Source organism: Melospiza georgiana, chromosome 2, assembly GCF_028018845.1.
Source record: "Melospiza georgiana isolate bMelGeo1 chromosome 2, bMelGeo1.pri, whole genome shotgun sequence".
NCBI classification, from domain to species: Eukaryota; Metazoa; Chordata; class Aves; order Passeriformes; family Passerellidae; genus Melospiza; species Melospiza georgiana.
In genome coordinates, this window is record NC_080431.1 from 119,776,747 (window position 1) to 119,804,014 (window position 27,268).

Consider the following 27,268-nt stretch of genomic DNA (forward strand, 5'->3'; position numbering starts at 1 on the left):
GATAATAATTGTTTGAATTCTTTCCTCCAAGATTCCCAGGCTCAGCCTGGGAGGAATTGTCCCTGAAGTGAGGATCTGCACGGCTGTGTGCCGCAGGGCCATGGCAGAGCGGGTGCTGGTGGTCGGCAGCGGCGGCAGGGAGCACGCCCTGGCCTGGAAGCTGGCCCAGTCCCCCCACGTCAAACACGTGTTTGTGGCTCCAGGAAACGCAGGCACGGCTGACAACGGCAAAATCTCCAATTCAGGTAAAAAGGGGGGAGAAAAATCCCTGTCCAAGCAATCAGCAACTGAGACAAACCAACTGGGCAGGCGTGGTGTTTGCTGGGTGCCCAGGACAAAGGAGGAAAATGATGAATCTCACTCCATGTTCTTAGAATTTATTATTATATGATATTATATAATCCTATACTAAACTATACTAAAGAACAGAGAAAGGATACAGACAGGAGGCTACAAAGAATGCCAATTAAAGTTCATGACTCCTTCCAGCCTGACCGTGATTGGTCATTAAGTCAAAACAATTCGCACATTGGATAAACAATCTCCAACCACATTCCCAAGCAGCAAAACACAGGAGAAGCAAATGAGATTATGTTGTTTTCCTTTTTCTCTGAGGCTTTTCAGCTTCCCAGGAGAAGAATCCTGGGCAAAGAGGATTTTTCAGAGAATGTGATGGGGACGGGCAGGTATAGTAAATGCAGGGCAACCCCAACGAGGGGGAGTAAAAGATGCATCTGACTCCATCTTATCAGAAGGCTAATTAATTACTTTATTATACCATATTATTCTATTTTACATTACATCTAAACTGAATCTGCCCAAGCACCCAACTCACACAACTGCCCAGCATGTCATGACTGTCAGCTTACAGTCCCAACTCACACACCTGGATTCAATTGGCCAATGAATCAAAACAATCACACCAGAATCCAATCACCAATTCCCTTCAGGCAAACAATCTTCCACAGTGCATTTCCCTTTGGCACAACAAATGAGATAAGAATTGTTTTGATCATTCTTTTTTCTGCATCTCTCAGGGTCAGAGAGTGTGAATCCTGCAGGCAGGTGCCAGTCACTCATCTCTTACTGGTGCCACAAATGATTGAAGGCAAAGATTTCTGCTTTATTTTGTGCTCTGTTTCTGAATTTCAGAGCTGCCTCCTGAAACACCTTGCTCTGTTTGTTTTTAGCCTTGCTGCTTAAGCTAGTGAGGCTTATATGAGACTGTATTTCTACACCTCATCTCTTCCACTTTTGTGCTTGAATTCTGTGACCAATTCCAGTGAAACTTAACCCAGAAGCAGAGGGCTCAAAGTTCTTAATTCTGAATAGAAACATCTCTGTGCCTGCCCAGGCAGCTCAGTGAAATTTAGCTGTATCATCCAATGCTTTGAGTAAATCTTTACTCAGCTGTTGAAATTGAGTTTCTTTCCCAATCTTAAGTTTTATTTTTCAAAGTTGCTATTGTTGTGATAAGCAGCTTTTAAAAATATATCTTGATAACACATGGCAAATAAAGGAGATTTAATCAGCTAGCGGATGTGTATTAAAAACAGTAGTGCAAATTGGAGCTGTTCCCAGCTCCTTTTGGACTCTGCTATTATTACACTGATATTCCACTTTGCCCTTAGTGGGCTGCTTCATGGTTTTAAACACACTATTAGGAGGATGGAAAAAAGTCATTCTCATCTCCTGTCTCTTATTTAGGCTTTACATTCACAGTTAATAATTTTTCCTTTTCAGCTGTATTAGTGAGCAATCACACTATTGTCACCCAGTTCTGCAAAGATCACAACATTGGGCTTGTGGTAGTCGGCCCAGAAGCTCTTCTGGCAGCTGGTAAGTTAATAAAATAATTAAATAAAACTAAGTTGACTGAAAAAATATAAATTGTATTTATATAATATAATAATTATAATATAGACAGAATTATAATATAGATAGAATTATAATAAAGTAAAATATAATTATAATAAAATAATGATATAATAAAATAAAGTTATAATATAATAAAATAAAGTTTCAGTAAAATAAAGATATAATATAATGTAATGTAATATAATGTAATGTAATATAATATAATAATATATTGACAGAAAAAATCAGCACCTTGAAATCTGCTTTAAAATGCATGGGTAACTCTGGGAGGGCTCAGTAAAGTACAAAGCTAAAGAGCCCTAAAACCACAGGCTGAGAAGAGTCAGTGGATATTCAGAACCTCATTGGAAGGTGCATTAATTACCTGAGACAAAGGGAGGTGTAACAAAGGGATGATGGACGGGAATCTCCTTTTGTCACATGTCCCCAAGGAGCCCCCTTGGTGTTTGTGCTGTTTCTGTGGTGGCTTTGTGTCCCCAAAGAGCCCCCTTGGTATTTGTGCTGTTTCTGTGGTGGCTCTGTGTCCCCAAAGAGCCCCCTTGGTATTTGTGGTGGCTCTGTGTCCCCAAAGAGCCCCCTCAGTGCCTGTGCTGTTTCTGTGGTGGCTCTGTGTCCCCAGAGAGCCCCCGTGGTGCTTGTGCTGTTTGGGTGGCACTCTGTGTCCCCAAAGGTCCCCTCAGTGCTTGTGCTGTTTCTGTGGTGGCTCTGTGTCCCCAAGGAGCCCCCTCAGTGCCTGTGCTGTTTCTGTGGTGGCTCTGTGTCCCCAAAGATCCCCTCAGTGCCTGTGCTGTTTCTGTGGTGGCTCTGTGTCCCCAGGGAGCCCCCTCAGTGCCTATGCTGTTTCTGTGGTGGCTCTGTGTCCCCAAGGAGCCCCCTCAGTGCCTGTGCTGTTTGGGTGGCGCTCTGTGTCCCCAAAGATCCCCTCAGTGCTTGTGCTGTTTCTGTGGTGGCTCTGTGTCCCCAAAGATCCCCCTTGGTATTTGTGCTGTTTCTGTGGTGGCTCTGTGTCCCCAAAGATCCCCTCAGTGCCTGTGCTGTTTGGGTGGCACTCTGTGTCCCCAAGGAGCCCCCTCAGTGCCTGTGCTGTTTGGGTGGCACTCTGTGTCCCCAGGGAGCCCCCTCAGTGCCTGTGCTGTTTCTGTGGTGGCTCTGTGTCCCCAGGGAGCCCCCTCAGTGCCTGTGCTGTTTCTCGGCTCAGGGATCGTGGATGACCTGCGGGCAGCAGGAGTTCGGTGTTTCGGGCCCGGGGCCAGGGCAGCCCAGCTGGCCTCCAGCAGCAGCTCCAGCAAAGCCTTCCTGCAGCGCCACGGGCTCCCCACAGCACGCTGGGCAGCCTTCAGCACCCCCCAGGAGGCCTGCAGGTTCATCTCCAGGTACATGGGCTGCCCTGGGGTTCCTCTGCCATCCCCTGGAACCCCTCAGCTCCTGCTGGGTTAATCAGCTCTGGAATTAGAAACAGATGATGAAGGTGCAGCTGTGGAGCTGCTGGAGCCAGGCTGGCAGAGCTCACCTGGACAGGAGAAGCTCCAGAGAGAGCTCCGAGCCCCTGGCAGGGCCTGCAGGGGCTCCAGCAGAGCTGCAGAGGGACTGGGGACAAGGCCTGCAGGGACAGCACCCAGGGAATGGCTGCCAGTGCCAGAGGGCAGGGCTGGGTGGGATCTTGGCCATGAGGAATTGTTCCCTGGCAGGGTGGGCAGGCCCTGGCACAGGGTGCCCAGAGCAGCTGGGGCTGCCCCTGCATCCCTGGCAGTGCCCAAGGCCAGGCTGGACACTGGGGACAGTGGGAGGTGTCCCTGGCATGGCACGGGTGGCACTGGGTGGGATTTAGGGTCCTTCCAACCCAACCCTTTTGTGATTTTGTGAACTGCAGCAGTTGATTTTTCTGTTCTGAATTCCCAGCTCTTCTTCTTTTCCATCTACTCTTTCAAGATGCTCAATACGTCATTCATAGATAAAAAATTGTAATAAAAAAAAGTATTTAAAAAAATATTTCTGTTAGTTAAGGGCTGAGAATCATTTCTACCCAGACAAACAGATGCCAGCAGAACACCCTCTGAGGATGATTTGGAAGGTTCTGGTCAAATATCCATAACTGAAGGAGAGCAGTCTCATTTCTCTGCCTGTGGGTTCTGTTCCCAGACTCCTTGTCCTTGCTGGCAAGTGCTCCATGTGGGATAAACTCGTGGAACCTGTGGGGTTTTTATTTAAATGAAACTAACCTTTTCACTGGTTTTGCTCTGTAAGAACACCCAGTTTATGTTGCTGCCACACAGAGACACGGCCAATACCTTCTCTGTCAGCACGTGCAGGGCTCCAAAGGGAAAACTGTCCCAGGTGTGCACAAAGAGATGGGGAAAAAGGGAGCCTGGGTGGTGTCAACTGGTCTGAGGTTTAACCTAACAGAAATCACAGTGTGGAAAGGAAAGTGAGGCGTTCTTTCAGGAAACAGGAAATTCAGCCTTTCAAAAAAGGTTTTTTTTGGTTATTCACAAGCCAGGGGGTGATTGGTAAAATCCATTCATTACCAGGGTGGTGCTTTGTTCTTTTTTAACTTCTGGATTTAGCTTGTGTTTCAGAGTAAGTGGGGGATTTCTGGAGGCACAGTGGGAGTGTTGGGGGCTTCCAGGAGCAAAGTGGAGATTTCTCTGGATGCAGCAGGGATGTCTGACCCCTCTCTGCTTCCCTTAAAGCACAGACTTCCCTGCATGGGTGGTGCGGGCGCGGGGACCAGCGGCCAGGAGGGAAGTGACCATTGCAGCCAGCAAGGAGGAGGCCTGCAGAGCTGTCCAGGAGATTATGCAGGTACAAAAATCCTTAATTAACCCCTGCCAGTCCAAATCTTGGTGCTCTGTACTCTGGGAGTTTGTAATTCCTGCAACAGGGGCTAGTGTTTTTGGGAGAAATTGTTCATTTGACTCAAGAGTTTCCCTGGGTCTCCTCAGACTCCTCCTGTGTGCCCCAGGCAGGGCTGGGAGCTTTTGTGACTGAATTGCTGTTCTAGCCTCAGGTTCCCCTTCTCTGCCCCTCCAAACTGTAATTTTTCCTTGTCTCCCAGACCTGATAGGGAATATTTCAGTGTTGCCTCCTTATGTCCAAATGAAATTCCAGTGGCTTTCCCCACTGGCATTCAAGCAAGCTGGCACTTCTCATAGACATTGGTTATTTTATTAGAAGAAAATTAAGAGAGGATTTAGGCAGTGGATTCACATCTGCTCACTGAGGATTTCTTTTGTTTTGCTCTGTCTTTTACAGGACAGAATGTTTGGCGAGATGGTTGTTATTGAAGAACTGCTTCAAGGGGAAGAACTTTCTGTAGGTATTGATGGTGTGATGTTGTGCTTTTACTCTTTGGCATTATTGCTGTGCTTCTATATAAACACGCACATTTATTGTTTCAAATTTCTTTCATTCTTTTTGTTTTATTTGCACTTTGACAAATGAATATCTATTGCATAACATGCAATCTAAGCCCTGTGTCATGCTAACCAATGCATGTTGTCAGTAGATTTTTTTTCTACATTAACAATGACATTGCATTTATAGTGGTTATTTGGGGGGGGGGGGGGGAGATTTCCTCCTGAAGTGACCCAAAACATGTTTTTATGGACTTTGCCTTGATAATTCTTGTTACATCTGTAACTTTGTGATAATACTGAGTGCCTCCTTTAGGCTATTCACATGCCAGAGGACAGGCATGTGTTCCCATGTGACTCAAAATCTGATTCATTAAAAGGGAGCTGTAACAGAGAGCCACCATTCCTCTTGGTAATTTAAACATGAGAAAGAAATAATGAATCCTTCAGGTCAGTGGGTTTGTAGCAGAATAAATGGCTCCTATTTGATCTACATGGATCCTGAGAAATTCTTTACTCAGAGGCTGCTGAGGCCCTGGCACACGGTGCCCAGAGCAGCTGTGGCTGCCCCTGGATCCCTGGCAGTGCCCAAGGCCAGGCTGGACACTGGGGACAGTGGGAGGTGTCCCTGCCATGGCAGGGGTGGCACTGGGTGGGATTGAATATCCTTTGCCGTGGAGAATTTGACTCCATGTTCTCAGAAGGCTGATATGTTATGTTATATATTTTATATTATATATTGTATATTATATATTGTATATTATATGTTATATTGTATTGAAATGGTATACTAAAACTATACTAAAGAGAGAAAGGAGATCTCAGAAGGCTGGAAAAGAATGAATACTAAAAACTCATGACTGACCAGAGTCCTGACACAGCTGGACTGGGATTGGTCATTAATTAAAACAATTCACATGGAACCAATCCAAGATGCACCTGTTGGTGAGCAACCTCCAGACCACATTCCAAGCAATCAGATAATTATTGTTTCCATTTCCTTTCTGAGGCTTCTCAGCTTCTCAGGAGAAAAATCCTGGGCAAAGAAGATTTTTCATAAAATATCTCGGTGACACTTTGCAGTGTGGGCCTCTGCAATTTCCACATTTTCCAGCAGAACTGAGCTGAGGCTCAGCAGTGCTGTCCCTTGTGCTGTGGCCATTGTCACCGCTGTGCCTGTCTCTGTCCCTGCAGTGCTCCTGCTTCACCGACGGTGTCACCGTGGCCTCCATGCCCCCGGCTCAGCCCCACAAGCGGCTGCTGGACGGAGAGCAGGGTCCCAGCACGGCAGGGATGGGCGCCTATTGCCCCGTGCCTCAGGTACTGCCCCAGCCCTGCCCTGCACAGCCCTGCTGCTCCTGGAGTGCTCTCACCCTGACAGTCATCCTTTGGGCTTTAATTCTCTGGAGTAACCCCTCTTTTACTTCTTCAGTTATTCCTAAACTTAGTGTTTCTCTAAGTTTCTTTTGACGCTTGCTCCCGTCAGCACCACTGTCAGGAATCCCTGCAGAATTCCCTGTGTGCCCTGAGCATAACCTGGGGGTCCTTGTTGGTCCTTACAGCACTGCTCCACCATGTTTTCAGTGGGTGTTTCTCCAAGGACAGAAGCGCTCTGGCTGGGTTCAGCCCAGGTTCCAGTCCCAGACCTCTTCAGAAGCACCCAAACCCCCTCAGGAGGCAGAGCAGTGAGATTCCCCCCTCAGGAACACCCAAATCCCTTGGGAGGCAGAGCAGTGAGATTCCCCCCTCAGGAACACCCAAATCCCTCAGGAGGCAGAGCAGTGAGATTCCTCCCCTTCAGGACCACCCAAATCCCTCGGGAGGCAGAGCAGTGAGATTCCCACCTCAGGAGGCAGAGCAGTGAGATTCCTCCCCTTCAGGACCACCCAAACCCCCTCAGGAGGCAGAGCAGTGAGATTCAATCCCTCAGGACCACCCAAATCCCCTCAGGATCATCCAAACCCCCTCAGGAGGCAGAGCAGTGAGATTCCCCCCCTAAGCTCCACCCAAACCCCCTCAGGAGGCAGAACAGTGAGATTCCCCCCTCAGGACCACCCAAATCCCCTCAGCATCACCCAAACCCCCTCAGGAGGCAGAGCAGTGAGATTCCATCCCTCAGGACCACCCAAATCTCCTCAGCATCACCCAAACCCCCTCGGGAGGCAGAGCAGTGAGATTCCCCCCCTCAGCACCACCCAAATCCCCTCAGGAGGCAGAGCAGTGAGATTCCATCCCTCAGCACCACCCAAACCCCCTCAGGAGGCAGAGCAGTGAGATTTTCCCCCTCAGGCAACACCCCCCCACCAAGGGAAGGAGCAGGGCTTGGGGGGCACAGCAGCAAAAAATTGTAATAAAGAAAAATGTTTCACCAAATCTTTCTGTTAGTTATGGGCTGAGAATAATTTCTACCCAGATAGATGCCACCAAAGCACTCTCTGATGGATGAGGATGATTTGGAAGGTTCTGGTCAAATATCCATAAGTAAAGGAGAACAGTCCCATTTCTTTGCCTGTGGGTTCTGTTCCCAGACTCTTTGTCCTTGCTGGCAAGTGCTCCATGTGGGATAAACTCGTGGAACTGTGGGGGTTTTTTTTTGAGTAAAACCAACCTTTTCCCTGTTTTTGCTCTGTAAGAACACCCAGTTTATGTTGCTGCCTGTTCCCTGCTCCAAGGGAAGGAGCAGGGCTTGGGGGTACAAAATTGTAATAAAGAAAGAGCAGCAAAATTGTAATAGAGAAAAATATTTAAGCAAACCCCTCAGGCAGCTCCTCAGCCCTGCCCAGTCCTTCCAGCAGGGCCAGCAGATGCCACCACTGCCTCATGGCTCTCATTTGCTTGTCAGGTCCCAGAGGCTCTTCTGGAGCAAATCAAGGGTGGCATCCTCCAGCACATGGTGGACAGCCTGAGACAAGAAGGAGCAGCCTATGTAGGTGAGTGAGCACCTGAAAGCCAAGGTGAGACCCTCTCCAGGTCACTTCCATTGTCAGAGGCTGCTCCTGAGTTCCAGATGGTGCTTGTTTAAAAAAGCAACCCAGCAGCAGCTCATTTTTCATGCAGTGTTAAGCCTCACTCAGTTTGGTTCACAGCTCTTTGTTTGGGAGAGAACCTTGGCCTTGTTTCCTCAAAACAGCATGACTTTATTAAATATTTTGAAATAAAACAGATTTATTTGCTGTTCAGGGCAGAACATGCACTTCAGTCCTGCAGTACTGCTCACTCCTACACATACAACAATGTCCATTTTCTCCAGATCTTTATCCAGAGGCTGTTTTGGAAAAGGCAGGTGGTGCCCACAGGTGCCACTTAATGCCAAGGGCTGCTGGGGCTCCCACTCACATCTTCAAATTCTGCTTTTTGGGGCCTTTTTTACAGTGCCTGAGTAAGAGTGGAGTGGGAGTTGAGTAAGAATGGAGTTGGGTGCACGATGCCAGAGAACCTTTGCTTTGTAGGGTTTAAAATGTGGTGCCCTGCTCCTTAGGTGGCTGCTTGTCACTTTTGTGGATATTTGGGGATTATTGTGGCTTGCAGAACTCTTGCTCCTCATGCCTTCTGATTTGCAGAATGCTCCAAAATGCTCTGTTTCTTTTAAAGGAGTTCTCCAAAGAAAGAAAAAAATAAATTATTAAGTTATTTGCTTGGCTTTGTGTCCAGGTGTGCTGCAAACAGGTTTGATGCTGACCAAAGAGGGGGTGAAGATTTTAAACTTTAAATGCCAATTTGGGGATCCCCAGTGTCAGGTGAGTGGAACACACTGGAAAATTCAAGATGCTCCATTCTTTTACCTCCTACTGTTGTAGTTTATTTCTGGGGAAAGATCTGGATGTGACTATCTTAGACAATGTCTGAGGTAACATTTTGGCTCGTCAGCCTCTATGAATTATTAGTTAAAAAATCTGTTCCTCAGGTTTTGTTTTTCTGGATAGAAGCAGAATGGGAGAGACCTAAATTCATGTTCCTTCTACATAAGCTCACACCTTATGTTTCTAAATTTTTTGGTTCCAAAAGATGCTGCAAATGAAATTGAAACCCAGAGTTTCCAAGGGAAAACTGGCTTGGCACATACAGATTGTATTCCATCAACTGAATTTTCCCTAAGGTGAACTTCAACAAGCCAGCAAAATAAAAATAAACTTCCATCACTCTGAAAACTTTTCTACAGGTAATTCTCCCTCTGCTTAAAAATGATTTTTATGAAGTGATTCAAGCAACAATTGATGGCAAACTCTGCAGCTGCATGCCAGCCTGGCTGGAGAACAGAACTGCTGTGTGTGTGGTCATGGCCAGCCCAGGATACCCAGGGGACTCTGACAAAGGCATGGAGGTAACAGGTAACTCTGGGAGATTGTTAATTATTTAATTGCTTCCTCACAGGGCTCCGGGGTCTGGGCAAGGTGGGCACTGGGATATTCTGAATTCATGTAGGTATTCAATAGTAACTTAGATATTAGAGATGGGTATTCAATATTCATGTAGGTATTCAATAGTCATATAGATATTAGAATAGATATTCTATATATATTAGAGATGTTCAATATTCATTTGGATTTTAGATATAGATATTCAATATGCATATAGATATTAGATATTTATATGGATATTTGATATATATACTCAATATCCATGTAGATATTCAACATCAATATAGATATTTGATACAGATGTTCACTATTTGCATAAGTATCCAATATCTATATATATGTTAGAAATAGATACTCAATATTCATATGGATATTTGATATTGCTATTCAATCTTCATACAGATATTAGAAATAGATATTCAATATCCATATAGATATTCAACAGAGATATTCAGGATTCATACAGGTTTTCAATATTCATTTGGTATTGGATATAGATATTCATACAGGTATTCAATATGCATTTAGATATCAATATATATTTGGATATTGGATATCATTTAAATATCAATACCATTTGGATAATAGATATATTATAATAGCGATATTATCCAAATGGTATTGATATCTATACTGATATTATTATATTGATGTCTATATTGTATTGACATCTATATTGATATTGATATCTATATTGATATCTTGATATTATTCAGGATTCATGCAGGTATTCAATATTCATTTTGATATTGGATGTAGATATTCAGGATTTATACAGATATCCAATATTCATTTGGATATTGGATATAGATGTTCAGGATTCACACAAGTATTCAGTATTCATTTAGATATTGGCTATAGATATTCAGGATGCATACAGGTATTCAATTTGCATTTAGATATCAATACCATTTGGATATTGCTATTCAGGATTCGTGCAGGTATTCAATATCCATTGGGATATTGATATAGATATTCAGGATTCATGCAGGTATCCAATATCCATCTCCTCTGTCCCAGTACTCCTGGTTCAGGATCTCATGATCCTAAAACCAGAGGGAACTGTACAGAACCATTTCCATCCCACTCAGCTCCTGCCCAGCCAGTCCCACCCTCAGCTGGTGTCAGCCCAGCCCAGCACCTCAGCTCCTGGCCAGGGCTCCCCAATTCTGGCAGCAATTTTTGACATTTTCTCTCTGGGGAAAAGAGAGATTCTCCATTTCTCCATTGCCCAGGGACAATGTTGTGTTCTGGTGCCTTGTACCTGGCTGGGTTTCTGACCCCCTGCTTGTTAATCACAAAAAAGACAGTCAAACCAATGGAATCCGATCCATTCTTTTATTATTCTTTTATTTATTATGATTTTCTTATTATTTCTTTTCTTCATTATAATTACATAATTATGATTATTATTTTTTTAATTATTATGTTATTATTCTGCTGTTATCTTCCACTTAGGAGTTTCATGGGGTTTACTAGTTTTTATTCTCTTTTTCACATTAGACCACATATTTTTGGATGATGCTTCCAGGGTGGGGTTGTTGGGGTGTCCTGTGCAGGGCCAGGGGTGGGACTGGGCGATCCTTGTGTGTGCTTCCAGCTCAGGATATTCTGTGAATCTCTGATCTTAATGGCTTGACAAACCTTTTATTCTTGAGTATTCCTTAAAACAGGATGCAAAGGGGCTGGATTGCAGCAGGGCCAGGGGAAAGAATCCCTTGAGCCTGTAGCAAGGAGAAAACCGTGCTTGATTCTCATTTCCCAGGTGATGGCAGCAGTTCCTCCTGTTCCCTTATCAAAACAGGAATCTAAACAAACTGTGCTTGATTCTCATTTCCCAGATGATGGCAGCAGTTCCTCCTGTTCCCTTATCAAAACAGGAATCTAAACAAACCGTGCTTGATTCTCATTTCCCAGGTGATGGCAGCAGTTCCTCCTGTTCCCTTATCCTTCCCTCCAAACAGGAATCCAAACAAACTCCAAACCTTGCACAGTTTTGCTCCCCTATGTCAGAGCAGCCCCGTGAGTGTTTGTGGAGCAGTTCCAGGGAATTGTGTGGAGTGGGCAGGATGGAATAGTGGGGGAGAGCAGAGGTAACATCAGCACTGATGGTTTAATGCCAGGGAAAGGGGAGAATCCAGGCAGGAAATGGCTGTGAATTGAGATTTCCTGCAGGAAAACCCTGCACAAATTCCACACAGCTCCCAGAGAGAGCACAGCTTTCCTGGCACAGGGCAGGGATGTGTCCTGTGGGGGCTCCTGGATCCCACATTTCTGCTCCTCTGGGATTTTTCTTTAATTTTGGGGTGCCCCAGATGTGGACTTGTAGGAGAGAGCCCAGAGGAGGCTCCAGGATGGGCAGAGGGATGGAGCAGCTCTGCTGGCAGGAAAGGCTGGCACAGCTGGCATTGTTCACCTGCACAGGAGAAGCTTTGGGCTGAGCTCAGGGTGGCCTTGCAGGGCCTGGAGGAGCCCCAGGAAAGCTGGAGAGAGACAATTGCCAGGGGATGCAGGGACAGCACACAGGGGATGGCTCCCAGTGCCAGAGGGCAGGGCTGGGTGGGATCCTGGCCATGAGGAATTGTTCCCTGGCAGGGTGGGCAGGCCCTGGCACAGGGTGCCCAGAGCAGCTGGGGCTGCCCTTGCATCCCTGGCAGTGCCCAAGGCCAGGCTGGACGCTGGGGACAGTGGGAGGTGTCCCTGCCATGGCAGGGGTGGCATTGAGTGGGATTTCAGGTCTCTCCCAGACCAAACCAGTCTGGAATTCCATTATGGAATGGCTCAGAAGAGAATTCCTGGGGCCCATGCAGCCTTTCACTGATGATGCTGTTTCTCAGAAAAAAGCAAAGGTGAAAATTTCTGCTGTTCTCCCTTGACTGAATAAAGGACTTGAATCTTCAGTGTTTTGCCCACAGAAGGTGATGGATCTGGGGAAAGATCTGGAAAACAAATCCTGGGAGGAACAGTTGAGGGAGCTGGGAAAGGGGCTCAGCCTGGAGCAAAGGAGGCTCAGGGGGGACCTCAGTGCTCTGCACAGCTCCTGACAGGAGGGGCAGGGAAAGGAGGAGAGGAAATGGCCTCAGATGGCACCAGGGCAGGCTCAGGTTGGAGATTGGCACAGAAAATTTCCCTGGCAGAGTGGTCAGGCCTTGGGCTGAGCTGCTCAGGGAGGTTTGGAGTCCCTGAATTGTCCCAGAGCAGTCTGGATGTGGCCTTGGGGACAGGGATTGGGGTGGTGCTGGTGGGGCTGGGGTGGCACTGGGTGGGCTCTTCCCACCTTAAATCTGAGATTGTCCACAGAGAATGCAATTCAAAACCCTCAGAGAATCCCCAAATTTGTCTTTGCAGGGCTTCTGCAGGCCGAGGAGCTGGGGCTGCAGGTGTTCCACGGGGGCACAGCGCTGAAGGATGGCAGGGTGGTGACCACTGGTGGCAGAGTCCTGTCCATCACTGCTGTCAGGCAGGACCTGCTGGAAGCCCTGGGAGAAGCCAACAGGGGGGTGGCCACCATCCACTTCCAGGGGGCCACCTTCAGGAGGGACATTGGGCACCAGGGCCTGCGGCTGCTGCACCAGCCCCTGTACGTGAGCACGGCCCAGATGTTCCCCCTGCCTCTCCCAGATGTTCCCCCCTGCCCCTCACACCTGGGCCACCTCTGCTGGGCCTGCAGAAAGGGTCCCTGCTGCTGCCAGCTGGTCCTTCCCTCCCCACAGGGCCCTGATGTACAAGGACAGACAGGTGGGAGCTGGAGCCAGGGAGGTTCTGAGCTGTCTGCCACAAACATCAGCTGTGAGAGGCACCAGGGCAGGTAGGACTGGGAAGAATCTGGGAATTCCCTCAGTGTTTGGGTTTTTCCTCCCTGGGGGTTGGGCAATGCACTCGTGGCATTGAAACTGAGCTTGGGAAATTGGGCTGGGATCACCACAAAGAAAGAAAATAAAATTCTTTCTTGTCACTCCTCTTGTGATGAATTAACAAATGCCTGCCTTGCCATAGAGGGGATTGTGCTTCTTAGAGGTGCAGAATGGAGAGGAATAGAGTGGAAATAAATAAATGAAATTACCAAGGCCAGGTTGGACACTGGGGCTTGGAGCAGCCTGGGACAGTGGAAGGTGTCCCTGCCATGGCAGAGGAGGGACTGAGATGGGTTTTAAGGTCCCCTCAGCTGGGACAGCAGCAGCAATTTGCCCATGGAAAGGGAGCTCAGGCCTTGGCAGGGGCTGCCCAGGGAGCTTTGCAGTGCCCATCCCTGCAGGTGTGCCCTGGAGGTGGCACTGAGTGCTCTGGGCTGGGGACGAGGTGCCCGTGGGGCACAGCTGGCACTGCATGGGCTGGCAGGGCTGTGCCAGCCCCAGGGATTTGGGGATAATTTGCAGTTCTTTTCTTGGTGAGAGTTTTGGGTGTTTTATTTCCCACAATCCAGCCCATGCTGTGTTTGCCCTCTGCAGGAGGTCGCTCAGAAGGAGGAGGCTTTGCTGCTTTCTTTGACCTGAAGGCATCTGGCTATGATGATCCCATCCTGGTGTCCCAGACCAAGGGCCTTGGACCCAAACTGCAGGTAATTAGTAATTAACTGGCAGCTCCACTGCAGCACAGCTGATGGCACCTGCTGTTGATTTTTTTTTTTTTTTTTAATTTCTAAAATCATCTTTATCTCTGGGAATAGAGGTCTTCTTCTCTCTTTGGGGGTATAGGGTCTTATCATTTTTGTCTCTTTCTCTGTTTACACTACTTATAGATTACAACTACTTTACCATCTGCTAACTTCGATATGGAGGCTTTTGTTTGATAGCAATTTGAACACTTTCATCTCTCTATAATTTTATGTGTTATGGAGAAAAATATTCTCTCTATAGTTTTGCAAGAGGATTTCAGCCTTAAGATTAAGGCATTTCCTCATCCCTCCTATTTTGGATTTCAATTTTTATTTACTCACTTCGATGCCTTTATGCTGTTTCTTTACATGTCTGTATCTTGTTGTATCGTGGACTTAGATGTTTATTAGTTTTTATTTATGTTACAGTCTTACAAGTTGTGAGTTTTACAGTACTTTACTAACAAGGTAAAAAATGGAGTTGTCTTTCTATAAGGTTTTTTAAGGATAAACTGTCTAATTAAGAAATTACACTTAAATTATTTTTACTTTTAACTTAGTAACTAACTACCCATGACTTGTAATACGGCTTTTTATCTAATTACACAATGCTACTTAAACCTATGAAGAAGAAGGTGAAGAAGATGAAGGTAAAGAAGGAGTGATTTCTGCTTAAAAACTTTTATCTTCTTTTATATATATTACTGTATTCTAAAACTTTAAACTCTAAGTTTTTTACCACGTGATATTACACAATTCTATTTAAACTACACACCCATAATTTCAGTTTTATAATTTAATTGTGGAAGCTTTCTCCACAGTTTCAGCTCAAATGCAGTGTTCTCTTGGGGGTCAGTGTTTGTTAGCACAGAAAGTCTGAAATTCTCCATAACCAGGGTTCCAACCACCTGCCAGGGCTGTTTCAGTGCCACCAGCTGCACCCTCCTGAGCTCCACAAACACCCCTGAGTCCACCACAGTGGGCACCTGCACTTTGGAAATTGTTATTGGTGCCAGGCCTGGGCATACTTAATTGAGGATGTGGATATTTTGTGGTGAAATGATAACAACCCCAAATTTTGCTGAAAACTTGAGGCACTGAAGCCCAGAATTTCTGCTATAAACTGGAGGTTCTATTGGCTTTGAGGAAGGTCTGTGTGGAGGAGCACAGGGAATTGTTGGAATGAGAACTGGCAGGCTCAGACTAATAAATTGTGTGTGGAGAAGGAGAATAGCTCAGAGCATTGGGGAAAAGAAGGATGGAAGAAATAAACATTCAAGAAGCCAGGAAATAAAGAATTTTAATTAGCCAAGAACACAAAGGACAAGCTGAGTTAGGAATAGATTTATGTGGAGAATTGGGATAAATTGAACCAGGGATATATTTATGCCTTTTGCACCCTTGGGATATTGGCAATGAGGAATTGTTCCCTGTGAAGGTGGGCAGGGGCTGGGATGGAATTCCATCCCTGCATCCCTGGCAGTGCCCAAGGCCAGGCTGGACACTGGGGCTGGAGCAGCCTGGCACAGTGGGAGGTGTCCCTGACATGGCAAGGGTGGCACTGGGTGGGCTTCAAGATCCCTCCCAACCCAAATCATTCAATGATTCTATGATAATCATGGAATTTCTATGATAATATTCAAAAAAAAAAAAAAACAAAAAACTCAAAATGACAATTTCTAGGCAGCTGAAATAGAATTTCTATGGCTGAAATTTGAACTAATATTAAAAAAAAAGCAAAATAGAGTTTTCTTTTCCTGTCTGCAAGAAAATGAGCTGTTTTCTCTTGATTTCAACCAGGTAATGCACCAAGTTCTGTCTTCCATGTATGTCCTGTAGAGATTCCTTTCAGGGAAAAGAAGGTTTCTGCTGATTTTGCTGATGAATAACTGAGTTTTGCCTGTTTCTCCTTCCCACCATGTTTTGCAGGTGGCCCAGGTCTGTAAAAGACACGACACCATCGGGCAGGACCTGGTGGCCCTGTGTGTCAATGAGCTCCTGGCCCAGGGGGCTGAGCCCCTCTTCTTCCTCAGCCATTTGTCCTGTGGCAAACTCGATGCTGAAGTGATGGAAACCATCAAAGAAGGAATAGCTGAGGCTTGCAGGAGCGCAGGCTGTGCTTTCCTGGGTAGGGACCCTCCTCTCCTCTGAGATGTGAAGGGTCTGAGGTTGAATTTGTCACCAGAGAAATGGACTTGGCAGGCAGAGGCAGAATATGGCCCTGCAGTTGTTGGTTTGTGTTTGGTGGGAAAAACAGTTGGGAATTTGTGCTTCAGCTCTTCCTAGTGTGTAAAATGGGTCAGCACAGAAAGATGGGGTTTAGTATGCACACAGAATCACAAGGTTGGAAGAGACCTTCCTTGTTCTTCCTTTTTTATCCCTGAACCAAGGAGAGCAGGACTGGAAGCCTCACACTGGTCAGTGTCAATGTTTCCAAGCCCTCTCCTACACTCAGGGAGGTGCTTCGTGTGTACCAGAATCAATAATGACAAAATCACTTCTCTCATGAAGCTTGGTTTTGTTGGAGTCTTGAGGTGAGGTAACAAACCAAGAAGGATTTTAAAAATACATCTGAATCTTCTTGGGCTGTGCGTGGCTGGATGTGCCGCTGACTCTAGGAGATGCCATGAATTTAAAATGGCGTTACAATAATGGCTTTGAGCTGAGGGAGGGCAGGGTCAGGTGGGATATTGGGTAGGAATTGTTTCCTGGGAGGGTGGGGAGGAGCTGGGATGGAATTCCCAGAGCATCTGGGGCTGCCCCTGCATCCCTGGCAGTGCCCAAGGCCAGGCTGGGCACTGGGGACAGTGGGAGGTGCCCCTGCCATGCCAGGGGTGGCACTGGGTGGGTGTAAGATCCCTCCCAACCCAAACCATTCCCTGATCCTGTGAGTGTAAACCGCCCACAGCAGGAGGTGCTGAGCGCTGTCTCCCCTCGCAGGTGAGGCGGTGACCGAAGTGGCCGCTCCGTGCGCCCCGGGGCTCTGCGGCCTGGCGGGGTTCGCGGTGGGCGCGGTGGAGCGGGGCCTGCGCCTGCCGGGGCTGCAGCGGGCCCGCGAGGGGGACGCGCTCCTGGGGCTGGGCTGCCCCGGCATCCAGGGCCGCGGCTTCGGCCTCGTGCGGAGCGTCCTGCGGACATCCTCGCTGCGCTGCTCCTCGCCTGCCCCGGGCACCTGCGGGCACAGCACGCTGGGTACGCTGCCTTCCTCCCCGGGGCCGCGGCTGCTCCCGTGGGGCCGGGCTGCTGGGCATGGGGATGGTGCCCGGGGCTCTGTGGGGTGGGGATGGTGCCCGGGGTTCTGTGGGGTGGGGATGGTGCCCGGGGCTCTGTGGGGATGGGGATGGTGCCCGGGGCTCTGCGGGGTGGGGATGGTGCCCGGGGCTCTGCGGGGTGGGGATGGTGCCCGCTGCTCTGTGGGGTGGGGTGGGGATGGTGCCCACAGCTCTGTGGGGCGGGGATGGTGCCCGGGGCTCTGTGGGGTGGGGATGGTGCCCGGGGCTCTGTGGGGATGGGGATGGTGCCCGGGGCTCTGTGGGGATGGGGATGGTGCCCACAGCTCTGCGGGGTGGGAATGGTGCCCACTGCTCTGTGGGGTGGGGATGGTGCCCACTGCTCTGCGGGGTGGGGATGGTGCCCGGGGCTCTGCGGGGTGGGGATGGTGCCCGGGGCTCTGTGGGGATGGGGATGGTGCCCGGGGCTCTGTGGGGTGGGGATGGTGCCCACTGCTCTGCGGGGTGGGGATGGTGCCCCCTGCTCTGTGGGGTGGGGATGGTGCCCGGGGCTCTGTGGGGTGGGGATGGGGTGGGGATGGTGCCCGGGGCTCTGCGGGGTGGGGATGGTGCCCACGGCTCTGTGGGGTGGGGATGGTGCCCGGGGCTCTGTGGGGTGGGGATGGTGCCCGGGGCTCTGTGGGGCGGGGATGGTGCCCGGGGCTCTGTGGGGCGGGGATGGTGCCCGGGGCTCTGTGGGGCGGGGATGGTGCCCGGGGCTCTGTGGGGCGGGGATGGTGCCCGGGGCTCTGTGGGGTGGGGATGGTGCCCGGGGCTCTGCGGGGTGGGGATGGTGCCCGGGGCTCTGCGGGGTGGGGATGGTGCCCACTGCTCTGCGGGGTGGGGATGGTGCCCGGGGCTCTGTGGGGTGGGGATGGGGTGGGGATGGTGCCCAGGGCTCTGCGGGGTGGGGATGGTGCCCACAGCTCTGTGGGGATGGGGATGGTGCCTGGGGCTCTGCGGGGTGGGGATGGTGCCCACTGCTCTGCAGGGTGGGGATGGTGCCCGGGGCTCTGTGGGGATGGGGATGGTGCCCGCTGCTCTGTGGGGATGGGGATGGTGCCCGGGGCTCTGCAGGGTGGGGATGGTGCCCGCTGCTCTGTGGGGTGGGGATGGTGCCCAGGGCTCTGCGGGAGTGGGCAGCACTTCTGTCTGTGCTGGTGTTCACAGGGGTTCTTGGATGAGGGAAGAGACGAGGATCTGACTCCATATTTCAGAAGGCTGATTTATTATTTTATGATCTATATTATGTTAATACTATACTAAAAGAATAGAAGACAGGATTTCATCAGAAGGCTGGCTAAGAATAGCAAAGAATGAAACAAAGGCTTGCGACTGACCGAGACAATCCAGCCAGCTGACTGTGATTGGCCATTAATTAGAAACAACCACATGAGGCCAATCCCAGATGCACCTGTTGCATTCCACAGCAGCAGATAACCACTGTTTACATTTTGTTCCTGAGGCCTCTCAGCTTCTCAGGAAGGAGAAAAAATCCTAAGGAAAGGGTTTTTCAGAAAATATCATGGCTACATCTGCCTCCTTCCCAAGGCCTTCTGCAAAGACTGGGAGAGAACCTGCCTGGGAAGCATTCCCAAAAACACCCCATGGCCTTTGAAACAAATCCTTTGAATTCAGCCTGGAGAATGTAAGGCTCTGGGAGAGCTCAGAGCCCTTCCAGTTCCCAAAGGGGCTCCAGCAGAGCTGCAGAGGGACTGGGGACAAGGCCTGCAGGGACAGCACCCAGGGAATGGCTGCCAGTGCCAGAGGGCAGGGCTGGGTGGGATCTTGGCCATGAGGAATTGTTCCCTGGCAGGGTGGGCAGGCCCTGGCACAGGGTGCCCAGAGCAGCTGGGGCTGCCCCTGCACCCCTGGCAGTGCCCAAGGCCAGGCTGGGCACTGGGGACAGTGGGAGGTGTCCCTGCCATGGCAGGGGTGGCACTGGGTGGGATTTGAGGTCCCTCCCAACCCAAACCCTTCAGTGACTTTTGATTCTAAACCTCTCCTGAGTTTTAAGCAGGACTGAGCTGAGGCTGTTCCTTGCAGGAGATGTTTTGCTGACCCCAGGGAAGATGTTCAGCCCAGCTCTGCTGCCCCTCCTTCGCTCGGGGCACGTCAAGGGCTTTGCCCCCACGGCCGAGGGGCTCCTGGGGGGCATCTCCAGGCTCCTGCCCGAGCACGTCAGCGCCGTCCTGGGTGAGTACTGAGGGTTCCTGGGGCACAGAACTCGGGCCCAGCACAGCCTTGACCTCCAGCTTCACCTGTGGAGTCCTCAGAAATGTCCCTGCAGAGGGGAACAGCCCCACGTGGCTGCTTCCCAAGGGGCTGCCAAAGCCATTCCTGTTCCAAGTCACCATCCCCACTCTTGGCTGGAGAAGGGAAATTCCAGAGGAGATAAGGGCAGCACATCTCCAGGACAAAAAGTGTTGGGGAAGATTGTGTGTTCCTCAGGACACCTCTCCAAACAAAACATTTTGACCAAATACTGAGGTTTGGTAGGGCAATAGGTTTGCATGATTTGCTCTACACACACACATATTTAATGCACTTTTTGGTAGCTTCCCCACCACATCTGACATCCATAAGGGAGAACTTTTTCTGATGAAGCCAAAATTGGGCAAAGAATTCAGAAGTTTGAAATACTAAAGAAAACCATGTTCATGTGAGTCTAAAAATACAGTGGGGATGGGGAGGGAGGAAGAAAGTTGTCTGTGTGTTGGATTGTATTTCTCTGGAATGAAATTGGAAAGGAAAGAAAGAAATTTCCAAGGCCAGGTTGGACACTGGGGCTTGGAGCAGCCTGGGATAGGGGAAGGTGTCCCTGCCATGGCAGAGGATGGACTGAGATGGGTTTTAAGGTCCTCTCAGCTGGGACAGCAGCAGCAATTTGCCCATGGAAAGGGAGCTCAGGCCTTGGCAGGGGCTGCCCAGGGAGCTTTGCAGTGCCCATCCCTGCAGGTGTGCCCTGGAGGTGGCACTGAGTGCTCTGGGCTGGGAACAAGGTGGGCACAGCTGGCACTGCATGGGCTGGCAGGGCTGTGCCAGCCCCGGGGATTTGGGGATTCTGTGGCAGCAAGAATTGCTCTCTATCAGCTCTTGTGACACATCACTGTCATTGCAGACAGTAAATAATAAATAATAACAAACATTTGTGCTGCCCACACAGCAATTTCATTCTTTCCCAGATGCTCTCAGCTGGAAGATCCCTGAAATCTTTGGCTGGCTCTACAAGGAGGGGAACCTCTCTGCAGAGGAGATGGCCCAGAGCCTTCCCTGTGGGATTGGGGCTGTCCTGGTCGTGCAGAAGGAGCTGGCCCAGCACATTCTCCAGGACATCCAGAGGCAGCAGGAGGCCTGGCTGATTGGCAAGGTGGTTGCCCCTTGTCACACAGGTGAGCAGGGCTCCTTGTGGGACTGAAGAGACTCCCTGTTGCAAAGTCTGTGTAGTCCACACCACTTTCCTGTTGTTTCACTAGGCTGGAGGCTGCTGGACACCTCCACATCTACATTTCAGTATTAAATAGATGAGAAATGAGTTCTTGTTTCAGAGTGGCAGCACCTGGATAACCTCCTCCCCTCCCTGGGGCTTCAGGGAATCCCTGTGATGATTGTTCCAAAAATCAGGGGATGTTTTACCACCCTCATGGTGATCACCTCCCCTCCTGTCCAGCCCTCCCCAGCTCACACAGACCTGTGTAAAGGCTGAGGACAGGCCACAGCTTTGTACAGTCACATCTGGTGATGGTCAGGCTGAACCCTGGTGTGGCACTGATTGACATCCAGCAGGACATGAACCAAATCCTTCTGGAAACCCAACAGTTTGGGCAGCCAAAATGTCACTTCAGTTCTGTCAGTGTCGTTTTGTAACATGGGAGGTATAAAAGATGGGACTAATCCTTGAAAAGCCCATGTCTGGGCCTTTGTGAACAACTCTGTGAGCACCAGAGAGCAGCACAGCTCCTGGGATCTGGGCTGTTCTAGCACAGAATCCCTCTGGAGCTCCATCTGTGCCAGCATAAACTCACTGCTGATGGAATTTCTTGTTGTTGAAACATTATTAATAAACTGCACAAAGTCAGTTTAATGAAAAGGTAAAATCTAACACTTTTCTCGTGTGTTTGGAGCAGGTTCTCACATTGAAGTGGAGAATCTTGCAGAGGCCCTGCAGCTGAGCAGCCCCCAGCAGCTGCTGGACTCCAGCACTGCTGATATCCAGCCCCAGCCCAGGAGGAGGAAGGTGAAGGTGGCTGTTCTTGTCTCTGGAGCAGGTGAGCTGTCACTTGTCCTGGCACAGAGACACTCCTCACACAGCAGGGGCTGGTTCAGGTGTGACCACCTGGCCTTTCTTCCAGTGGAATCTCCAGAGCCCTCAAAGCCCAGGGTTTCACTGTAGGTCAGAGTTGTGCTGCACTGCTTAGAAACTGAGCTTTATGAGTGCCCCCACCCTCAGGGCTGGTTGTGGGTGAGCAGATCTGTGAGCAGCAGCTGAGAGCTCCTCCCAGGGCTGTGGTGTGGCAGAGTGGGGTTTGCAGGGTGGATCCTGCTACCTATAATTCCCAATAAGCACCTCCTGTGGAAAAGCTGCTTGGGGAGGCATTCAGGCAAGGCAGTCAAGTCCACTGTGAAAAACATGTTCACTCTCCTGTGAAAATGTAAAAAGTTTAATAAAGGACAACGGGAGACAAGGAGCACAGAGCAAGGGTTGTTACTCAGCCAAGAGCACCCTGTTATCCTTGGGGATACCCCTTAAATACTTTTCATTACATCAGCCCTTTGCATATTCATAGATGCTTATGCATACCAAACTTTTTTCCCCAAACCACTTTACATGTTCCAATAATTGTTTAGCATATCTTCTTCTTGAGTCCACTTCTTTAGAGCATGTGTATTCCTTGGGTGTGGTTTCAGTCCTTTTTTATCATCACCTTCAGTTTTTGGGCCCTGGCCCACCCTGCCTTCAGAGGGTGAGTGCTGATAGCTGGCAGATGTGTACAGGTGTGCTCATCCTGTGTTCATTGAGTGTTATCCCACCCAAGCAAGGAGTTTAACACAAGCACACTGATATCAGCTATTTCACTGAGCTTAATTAACAACAGAAATAAAAAAAAAAAAATCTTTATAACAAAGTTACTTTAACATCACACATATAAGATCCACTTTAATATCTGCAAAAAGCCAATATTATATGTATCTACAACATTCACACACCACACTCAGCTAGCTCAGCCAAGAGAGGCAGGAGGGCATTTGTAGGGTCAGTTCCAGGGAGATTTATTTCAGCAGGCCAAAGGGAAACCAGGGACAAAAGACAAAGCACAAGGTTAAGTGTGGGGTCAGTGGCCAACAGTCTGAGAGCAAAGGACACTGCCCTGCAGGGGAGATGGGGCTGGCCACCAGGGATACCACACCCAATGAGGGAACAGGGAAAGGAGACTTTGGGACATGTGGGGAAGGGAACAGGAGTGGTTCACTATTAAACAAGAGTCCATGGGAGGGAAACTGTCCATCCAGGTGGGGCAAACTGTGGTAAATTCTTCCAAGGCCGGGCTCTGGGCATTTCCCTGAGGGCAGGGTTCAGAGGGCTGCCCAGGCCGGGTGCTGACGTGTCCCCTGTGTGCTCTCTCCCTGCTGGAGGCACGGCCCTGCCTGCCCTGATCGGCGGTGCCCGGGAGCCGGGCAGCTGTGCCCAGCTGGTGCTGGTCATCTCCAACAGGCCCGGGGTGCCCGAGCTGCGCCGCGCCGCCCGCGCCGGGATCCCCACGCGGGTAAGCGGGAAACCACGGCTCGCCCTGAAAGGGTTAAAGGCTTTGGTGAACTGCTCACAGGGGGCTCAGGCTGAGGGAAGGGACGAGGATCTGACTCCATGTTTCAGAAAGGCTTGATTTATTGTTTTATTATATATATCACATTAAAACTATACTGAAAGAATGGAAAAAAGGATTGCATCAGAAGGCTGGGTAAGAAGAGAATAGGAAATAATGATAACATAGGTTTGTGGCTCGGACTCTCTGTCTGAGCCAGCTGACTGTGATTGGCATTAATTAGAAACAACTAACATGGGCCAATCACAGATGCACCTGTTGCATTCCACAGCAGCAGATAATCAATGTTTACATTTTGTTCCTGAGGCCTCTCAGCTTCTCAGGAGGAAAAATCCTAAGGAAAGGATTTTTCATAAAAGATGTCTGTAACATTAAACCTTTACAGGAATTACAGCACAAGGATGAAATAAGGGAAAATTGCAGCGCTGGGAGCTGCCCTCGTGGCTGCCCTAATCTTCAAGATTGATGTTTTGCCTTTTACACCCCTCAGGGTTGCACTAGCCACCCCTAGGCCCTCCCAAAGTCTGTCAGTCAGCTCTTCTTTGCAGTTTTTTGGTGGACACTGATTTCTTGTACCTTGATGGGAGATCAGGTGTTGTCATGCCCCCCCAGCACCAAGCTTTTCCATTCCTGACCCTCCCATGCAATGAGTGTGTGCACATGGCTTCTTTCTACCTGTCCTAAAGAGCCCAGGCTGTCTGCTGGGAACAATACAGAGGGGAAAGGGGACTGTGGGGAGAACAGAGGACATCTAAATCACAATAACATAATTATACATCACTGAAGCTTCTCTTAATATACACACAGTATCCATCCCTTAATTGCGAAAACCAATCATCTCATTATCCATCTCCAACAGTAAGGACACTTCCCCTCCTCCTTTCTATTCCCAGCTGCTGAGCCTGTGGCTGGTCAGGAAGTCCTTACTGAGCACTGAGGTTTCACTTCAGTGTGAAGCTCCATGGATGCAGCACAGAGCTGGGAGTCCTCACTGGGGTCTGGGGGCTTTTCCCAGCTCAGCAGTGAGTGCTGCATCCCAGGGAAGGGATTTCAATGGATGGTCTGGGACTGAGATTGCAGCCCATGAGCCTCAAGCTTTGGCTGAAATCAGTCAAACCTCAGGTTCTTTAAAGCACAGGAATGTGATGTCTCCTGGGTGTATCTTTCCTTAGAATCACAGAATCCCAGACTGGGTTGGGCTGGGTTGGAGGGACCCCAAATCCCACCCAGTGCCACCCCTGCCATGGCAGGGACACCTCCCACTGTCCCCAGAGTCCAGCCTGGCCTTGGGCACTGCCAGGGATGCAGGGGCAGCCCCAGCTGCTCTGGGCACCCTGTGCCAGGGCCTGCCCACCCTGCCAGGGAACAATTCCTCATTGCCAGGATCCCACCCAGCCCTGCCCTCTGGCACTGGCAGCCATTCCCTGGGTGCTGTCCCTGCAGGCCTTGTCCCCAGTCCCTCTGCAGCTCTGCTGGAGCCCCTGCAGGCCCTGCCAGGGGCTCTGAGCTCTCCCTGCAGCTTCTCCTCTCCAGGATGAAAACCTGTGTCTCACGTTGTGCCCAGTCCCATACAAGTTTTCTCCTGCCTGTGGGCCACAAGGCAGCTCTTTGGGACAGGAATTTGTTCTGGCTTGTTCCATAAAAACCCCTGGCAAGGACCACCAGCATTGGCTGAGAGCATTTCATGACTTGGGATGTCAAAGGCAGGAACTCCTCCTTCTGATATTAAATGGTTTTGAGGAGGTGTTTTTACAGCTGTGCACAGATGGAAATAAATTCTGCTAGAGGCTGTCCCGGCATGGAAAGGGTTCTGAAGCAGCTTCTTCAGCTCCTGACTTGGATTCATGTCATGTTTTTCTGACTCAAGTCTAAAAAATAAGTGATACCAAAATCCACTCAGATTTTCACAAGCAAGAGCACAAAGTTTTGTGAGCCCCTTGTTTGAAGGTCCTCAGGAGAGTCAGGAATCAGCACTCACCTGGGGGGGCTGAAAATGGGAGGTGGGGTGGAAATAAAGGACCTCCTCCTCCCCCCCTTACCCAAGGGTCTGGCCCACTGACTCCACCACCTCCCTGGGCAACTCATTCCAGTGTTTGACCACTCTTAAAAGGGAAAATTTGTTTCTAATCTCCAGTCTGAACCTCCCCTGGTGCAATTTAGGGACATTTCCTCTCACTCTTTCACCTGGGAAATGGCAGAAAAGAGCGACCCCACCTCACTGCACCCTCTTTTTAAATCATGGAGTCTCCTGGAATTAATCTGGTTTATTCCTCTTTATTGCCCAAGCAGCTGCTCCCAATCCCACCCTGTGTTGTGTCTCACTGCCCCAGGTGATTGATCACAAATTGTACGGGAGTCGCTCGGAATTCGACAGCACCATTGACCGAGTCCTGGAGGAATTCTCTGTGGAGCTGATCTGCCTGTCAGGGTTCATGAGAGTTCTGTCCAGCCCTTTTCTCCGAAAATGGAAAGGTGAGGAATCAAACATAAAAGAGAAACTAAAGCAGGGCTGGCTGGTCTCACAGGGATTGCACTGTCAGAGTTCCTTGTCCTTTGATTAAATCCCTCAGCCCTGCTGGCACTGCTGACATTCCAGGATGGAAACCCTGCGCTTCCCTCTGGCATTGGGACTGTGGGAATTCTGAATTTGGGATTCTGCTCCCCTTCCCTCTGGCAGTGGGATTGTATTGGGATTCTGGCTGAGGATTTCCAGAGGAACTCCTTGTGCTGCCTCAGCAGTGAGAGAGGGGCAAACTGGGGGTGTGGAGTGGCTCTGTGCCTTCCCCAGGGAAGGAGCTTGGTCCCATCCTTTGCCAGGGAGCTGTGCTGGGGAGTCCTGCTGAACTCAGCCCCCACAGTTCTCTCTCAGAAAAATGGGAGAAAGATGGATTTATCCATCCCCAGGAGGAATTTCTGCCTCCTATGGTGTCCTGCACACCCTGACACAGCTCTGTGTGTGCCCTAAGTGAGTGAGGGGTGAGCAGTGAGTTAGTGCCAGCTCCTGAGGCCTTGCTCAGGAGTTACTCACTCACTGACAGCCTGGACAGGCTCCTTTGGTAATTTTGCTGCACACGTGCTCTTGGAAGAGCAGAATTCCCTCCGTACTGCTCAGGGTTTGGACTGATGATCACACCTCATTTTATTTCTAAGGAAATTCAGTTCAAATTATCTTTTTTTTTTTTTTTTTTTTTTCTCCTCTCACACTGATGCCCAGGGAAAATTTTGAATGCTTCTCCATCGCTCTTTCCAGTCACCAAGGATGGGAATGCCCAGCAAGAGCCCCTGGAAAGTGGGTTCAAAGTCACAGGCTGCACCGTGCATTTCGTCCTGGTGAGTGGCCTCAAAACTGGGAAATTAGCAAAATTTGGAAGTTAGGCATTTGCTTTTTTCCTTTTCTTTCTAGGGGCAGAAACAGGCAGAGGTAACAGGTGTGGGAAGGGGTGAGAACCTTGGGATTGTTACCAGTAAAAACCAGGAAGATTTGGAGTTGCTTGAAGCCCTGTCTTCCTCCGTTGCATTTTGGGGTGGGATTTTCCCATTTCTCCTCCTCCCAAGAGAAGAAATCCTTTCTTCCCGCACACCCCCGGCCCCTTCCCCGGTGCTGCCCGGGCCTCCCTCGCTCTGTGCCCGCAGGAGGAGCCGGGCGCCGGCGCCGCCATCCGCCGGGAGCCGCTGCCCGCGGGGCCGGGGGACACGGAGGCAGCGCTGGGCGAGCGGCTGCAGGAGGCCGAGCTCAGGGCCTTCCCCCTGGCCCTGCAGCTCGTGGCCAGCGGGGCCGCATGGCTGGGAGCCCACGGAAGAACGTGCTGGAGGCGGCAGAGCCAGAGCCTGAGCCCGGAGGAGGAGCAGGGACGCGGAGCGGCCTCCACCGAGGAGGCGGCGGAACGCGAGGGGCGCTGGGTGGATCCCTGAGGGGCTCCGGGCAGATCCTTGAGGGGCTCTGGGTGAATCCTTGAGGGGCTCTGGCCAGGACCTGAGGGGCTCTGGGCGCCCT

The 27,268-nt window shown here is 49.9% G+C and overlaps 1 protein-coding gene across 1 annotated transcript; it reads left to right on the forward strand.

Annotated features, from left to right (window-relative positions):
* Positions 1 to 100: 100 nt before the first annotated feature.
* LOC131096964 (trifunctional purine biosynthetic protein adenosine-3-like) lies at positions 101 to 27,186 on the forward strand. The gene is made up of 21 exons (XM_058045598.1): positions 101 to 245; positions 1,744 to 1,839; positions 3,077 to 3,251; positions 4,569 to 4,680; positions 5,131 to 5,190; positions 6,426 to 6,551; positions 8,074 to 8,161; positions 8,883 to 8,968; positions 9,391 to 9,559; positions 12,938 to 13,169; positions 13,303 to 13,397; positions 14,038 to 14,147; positions 16,113 to 16,311; positions 17,124 to 17,375; positions 19,499 to 19,648; positions 20,638 to 20,844; positions 21,580 to 21,720; positions 23,087 to 23,217; positions 25,605 to 25,746; positions 26,489 to 26,604; positions 26,908 to 27,186. Exons 1-21 carry the CDS (start codon positions 101 to 103, stop codon positions 27,184 to 27,186), a joined length of 3,111 nt encoding a protein of 1,036 aa, XP_057901581.1.
* The last annotated feature ends 82 nt before the right edge of the window (positions 27,187 to 27,268 follow it).

Coding starts and splice junctions, on each gene's coding strand:
- LOC131096964 (XM_058045598.1), top strand. CDS start 101: ATGGCAGAGCGGGTGCTGGTGGTCGGCAGCGGCGGCAGGGAGCACGCC. Junction 8,162..8,882: donor AGAAGGAGCAGCCTATGTAG/GTGAGTGAGCAC, acceptor CTTTGTGTCCAG/GTGTGCTGCAAACAGGTTTG. Junction 13,398..14,037: donor TGTGAGAGGCACCAGGGCAG/GTAGGACTGGGA, acceptor TGCCCTCTGCAG/GAGGTCGCTCAGAAGGAGGA.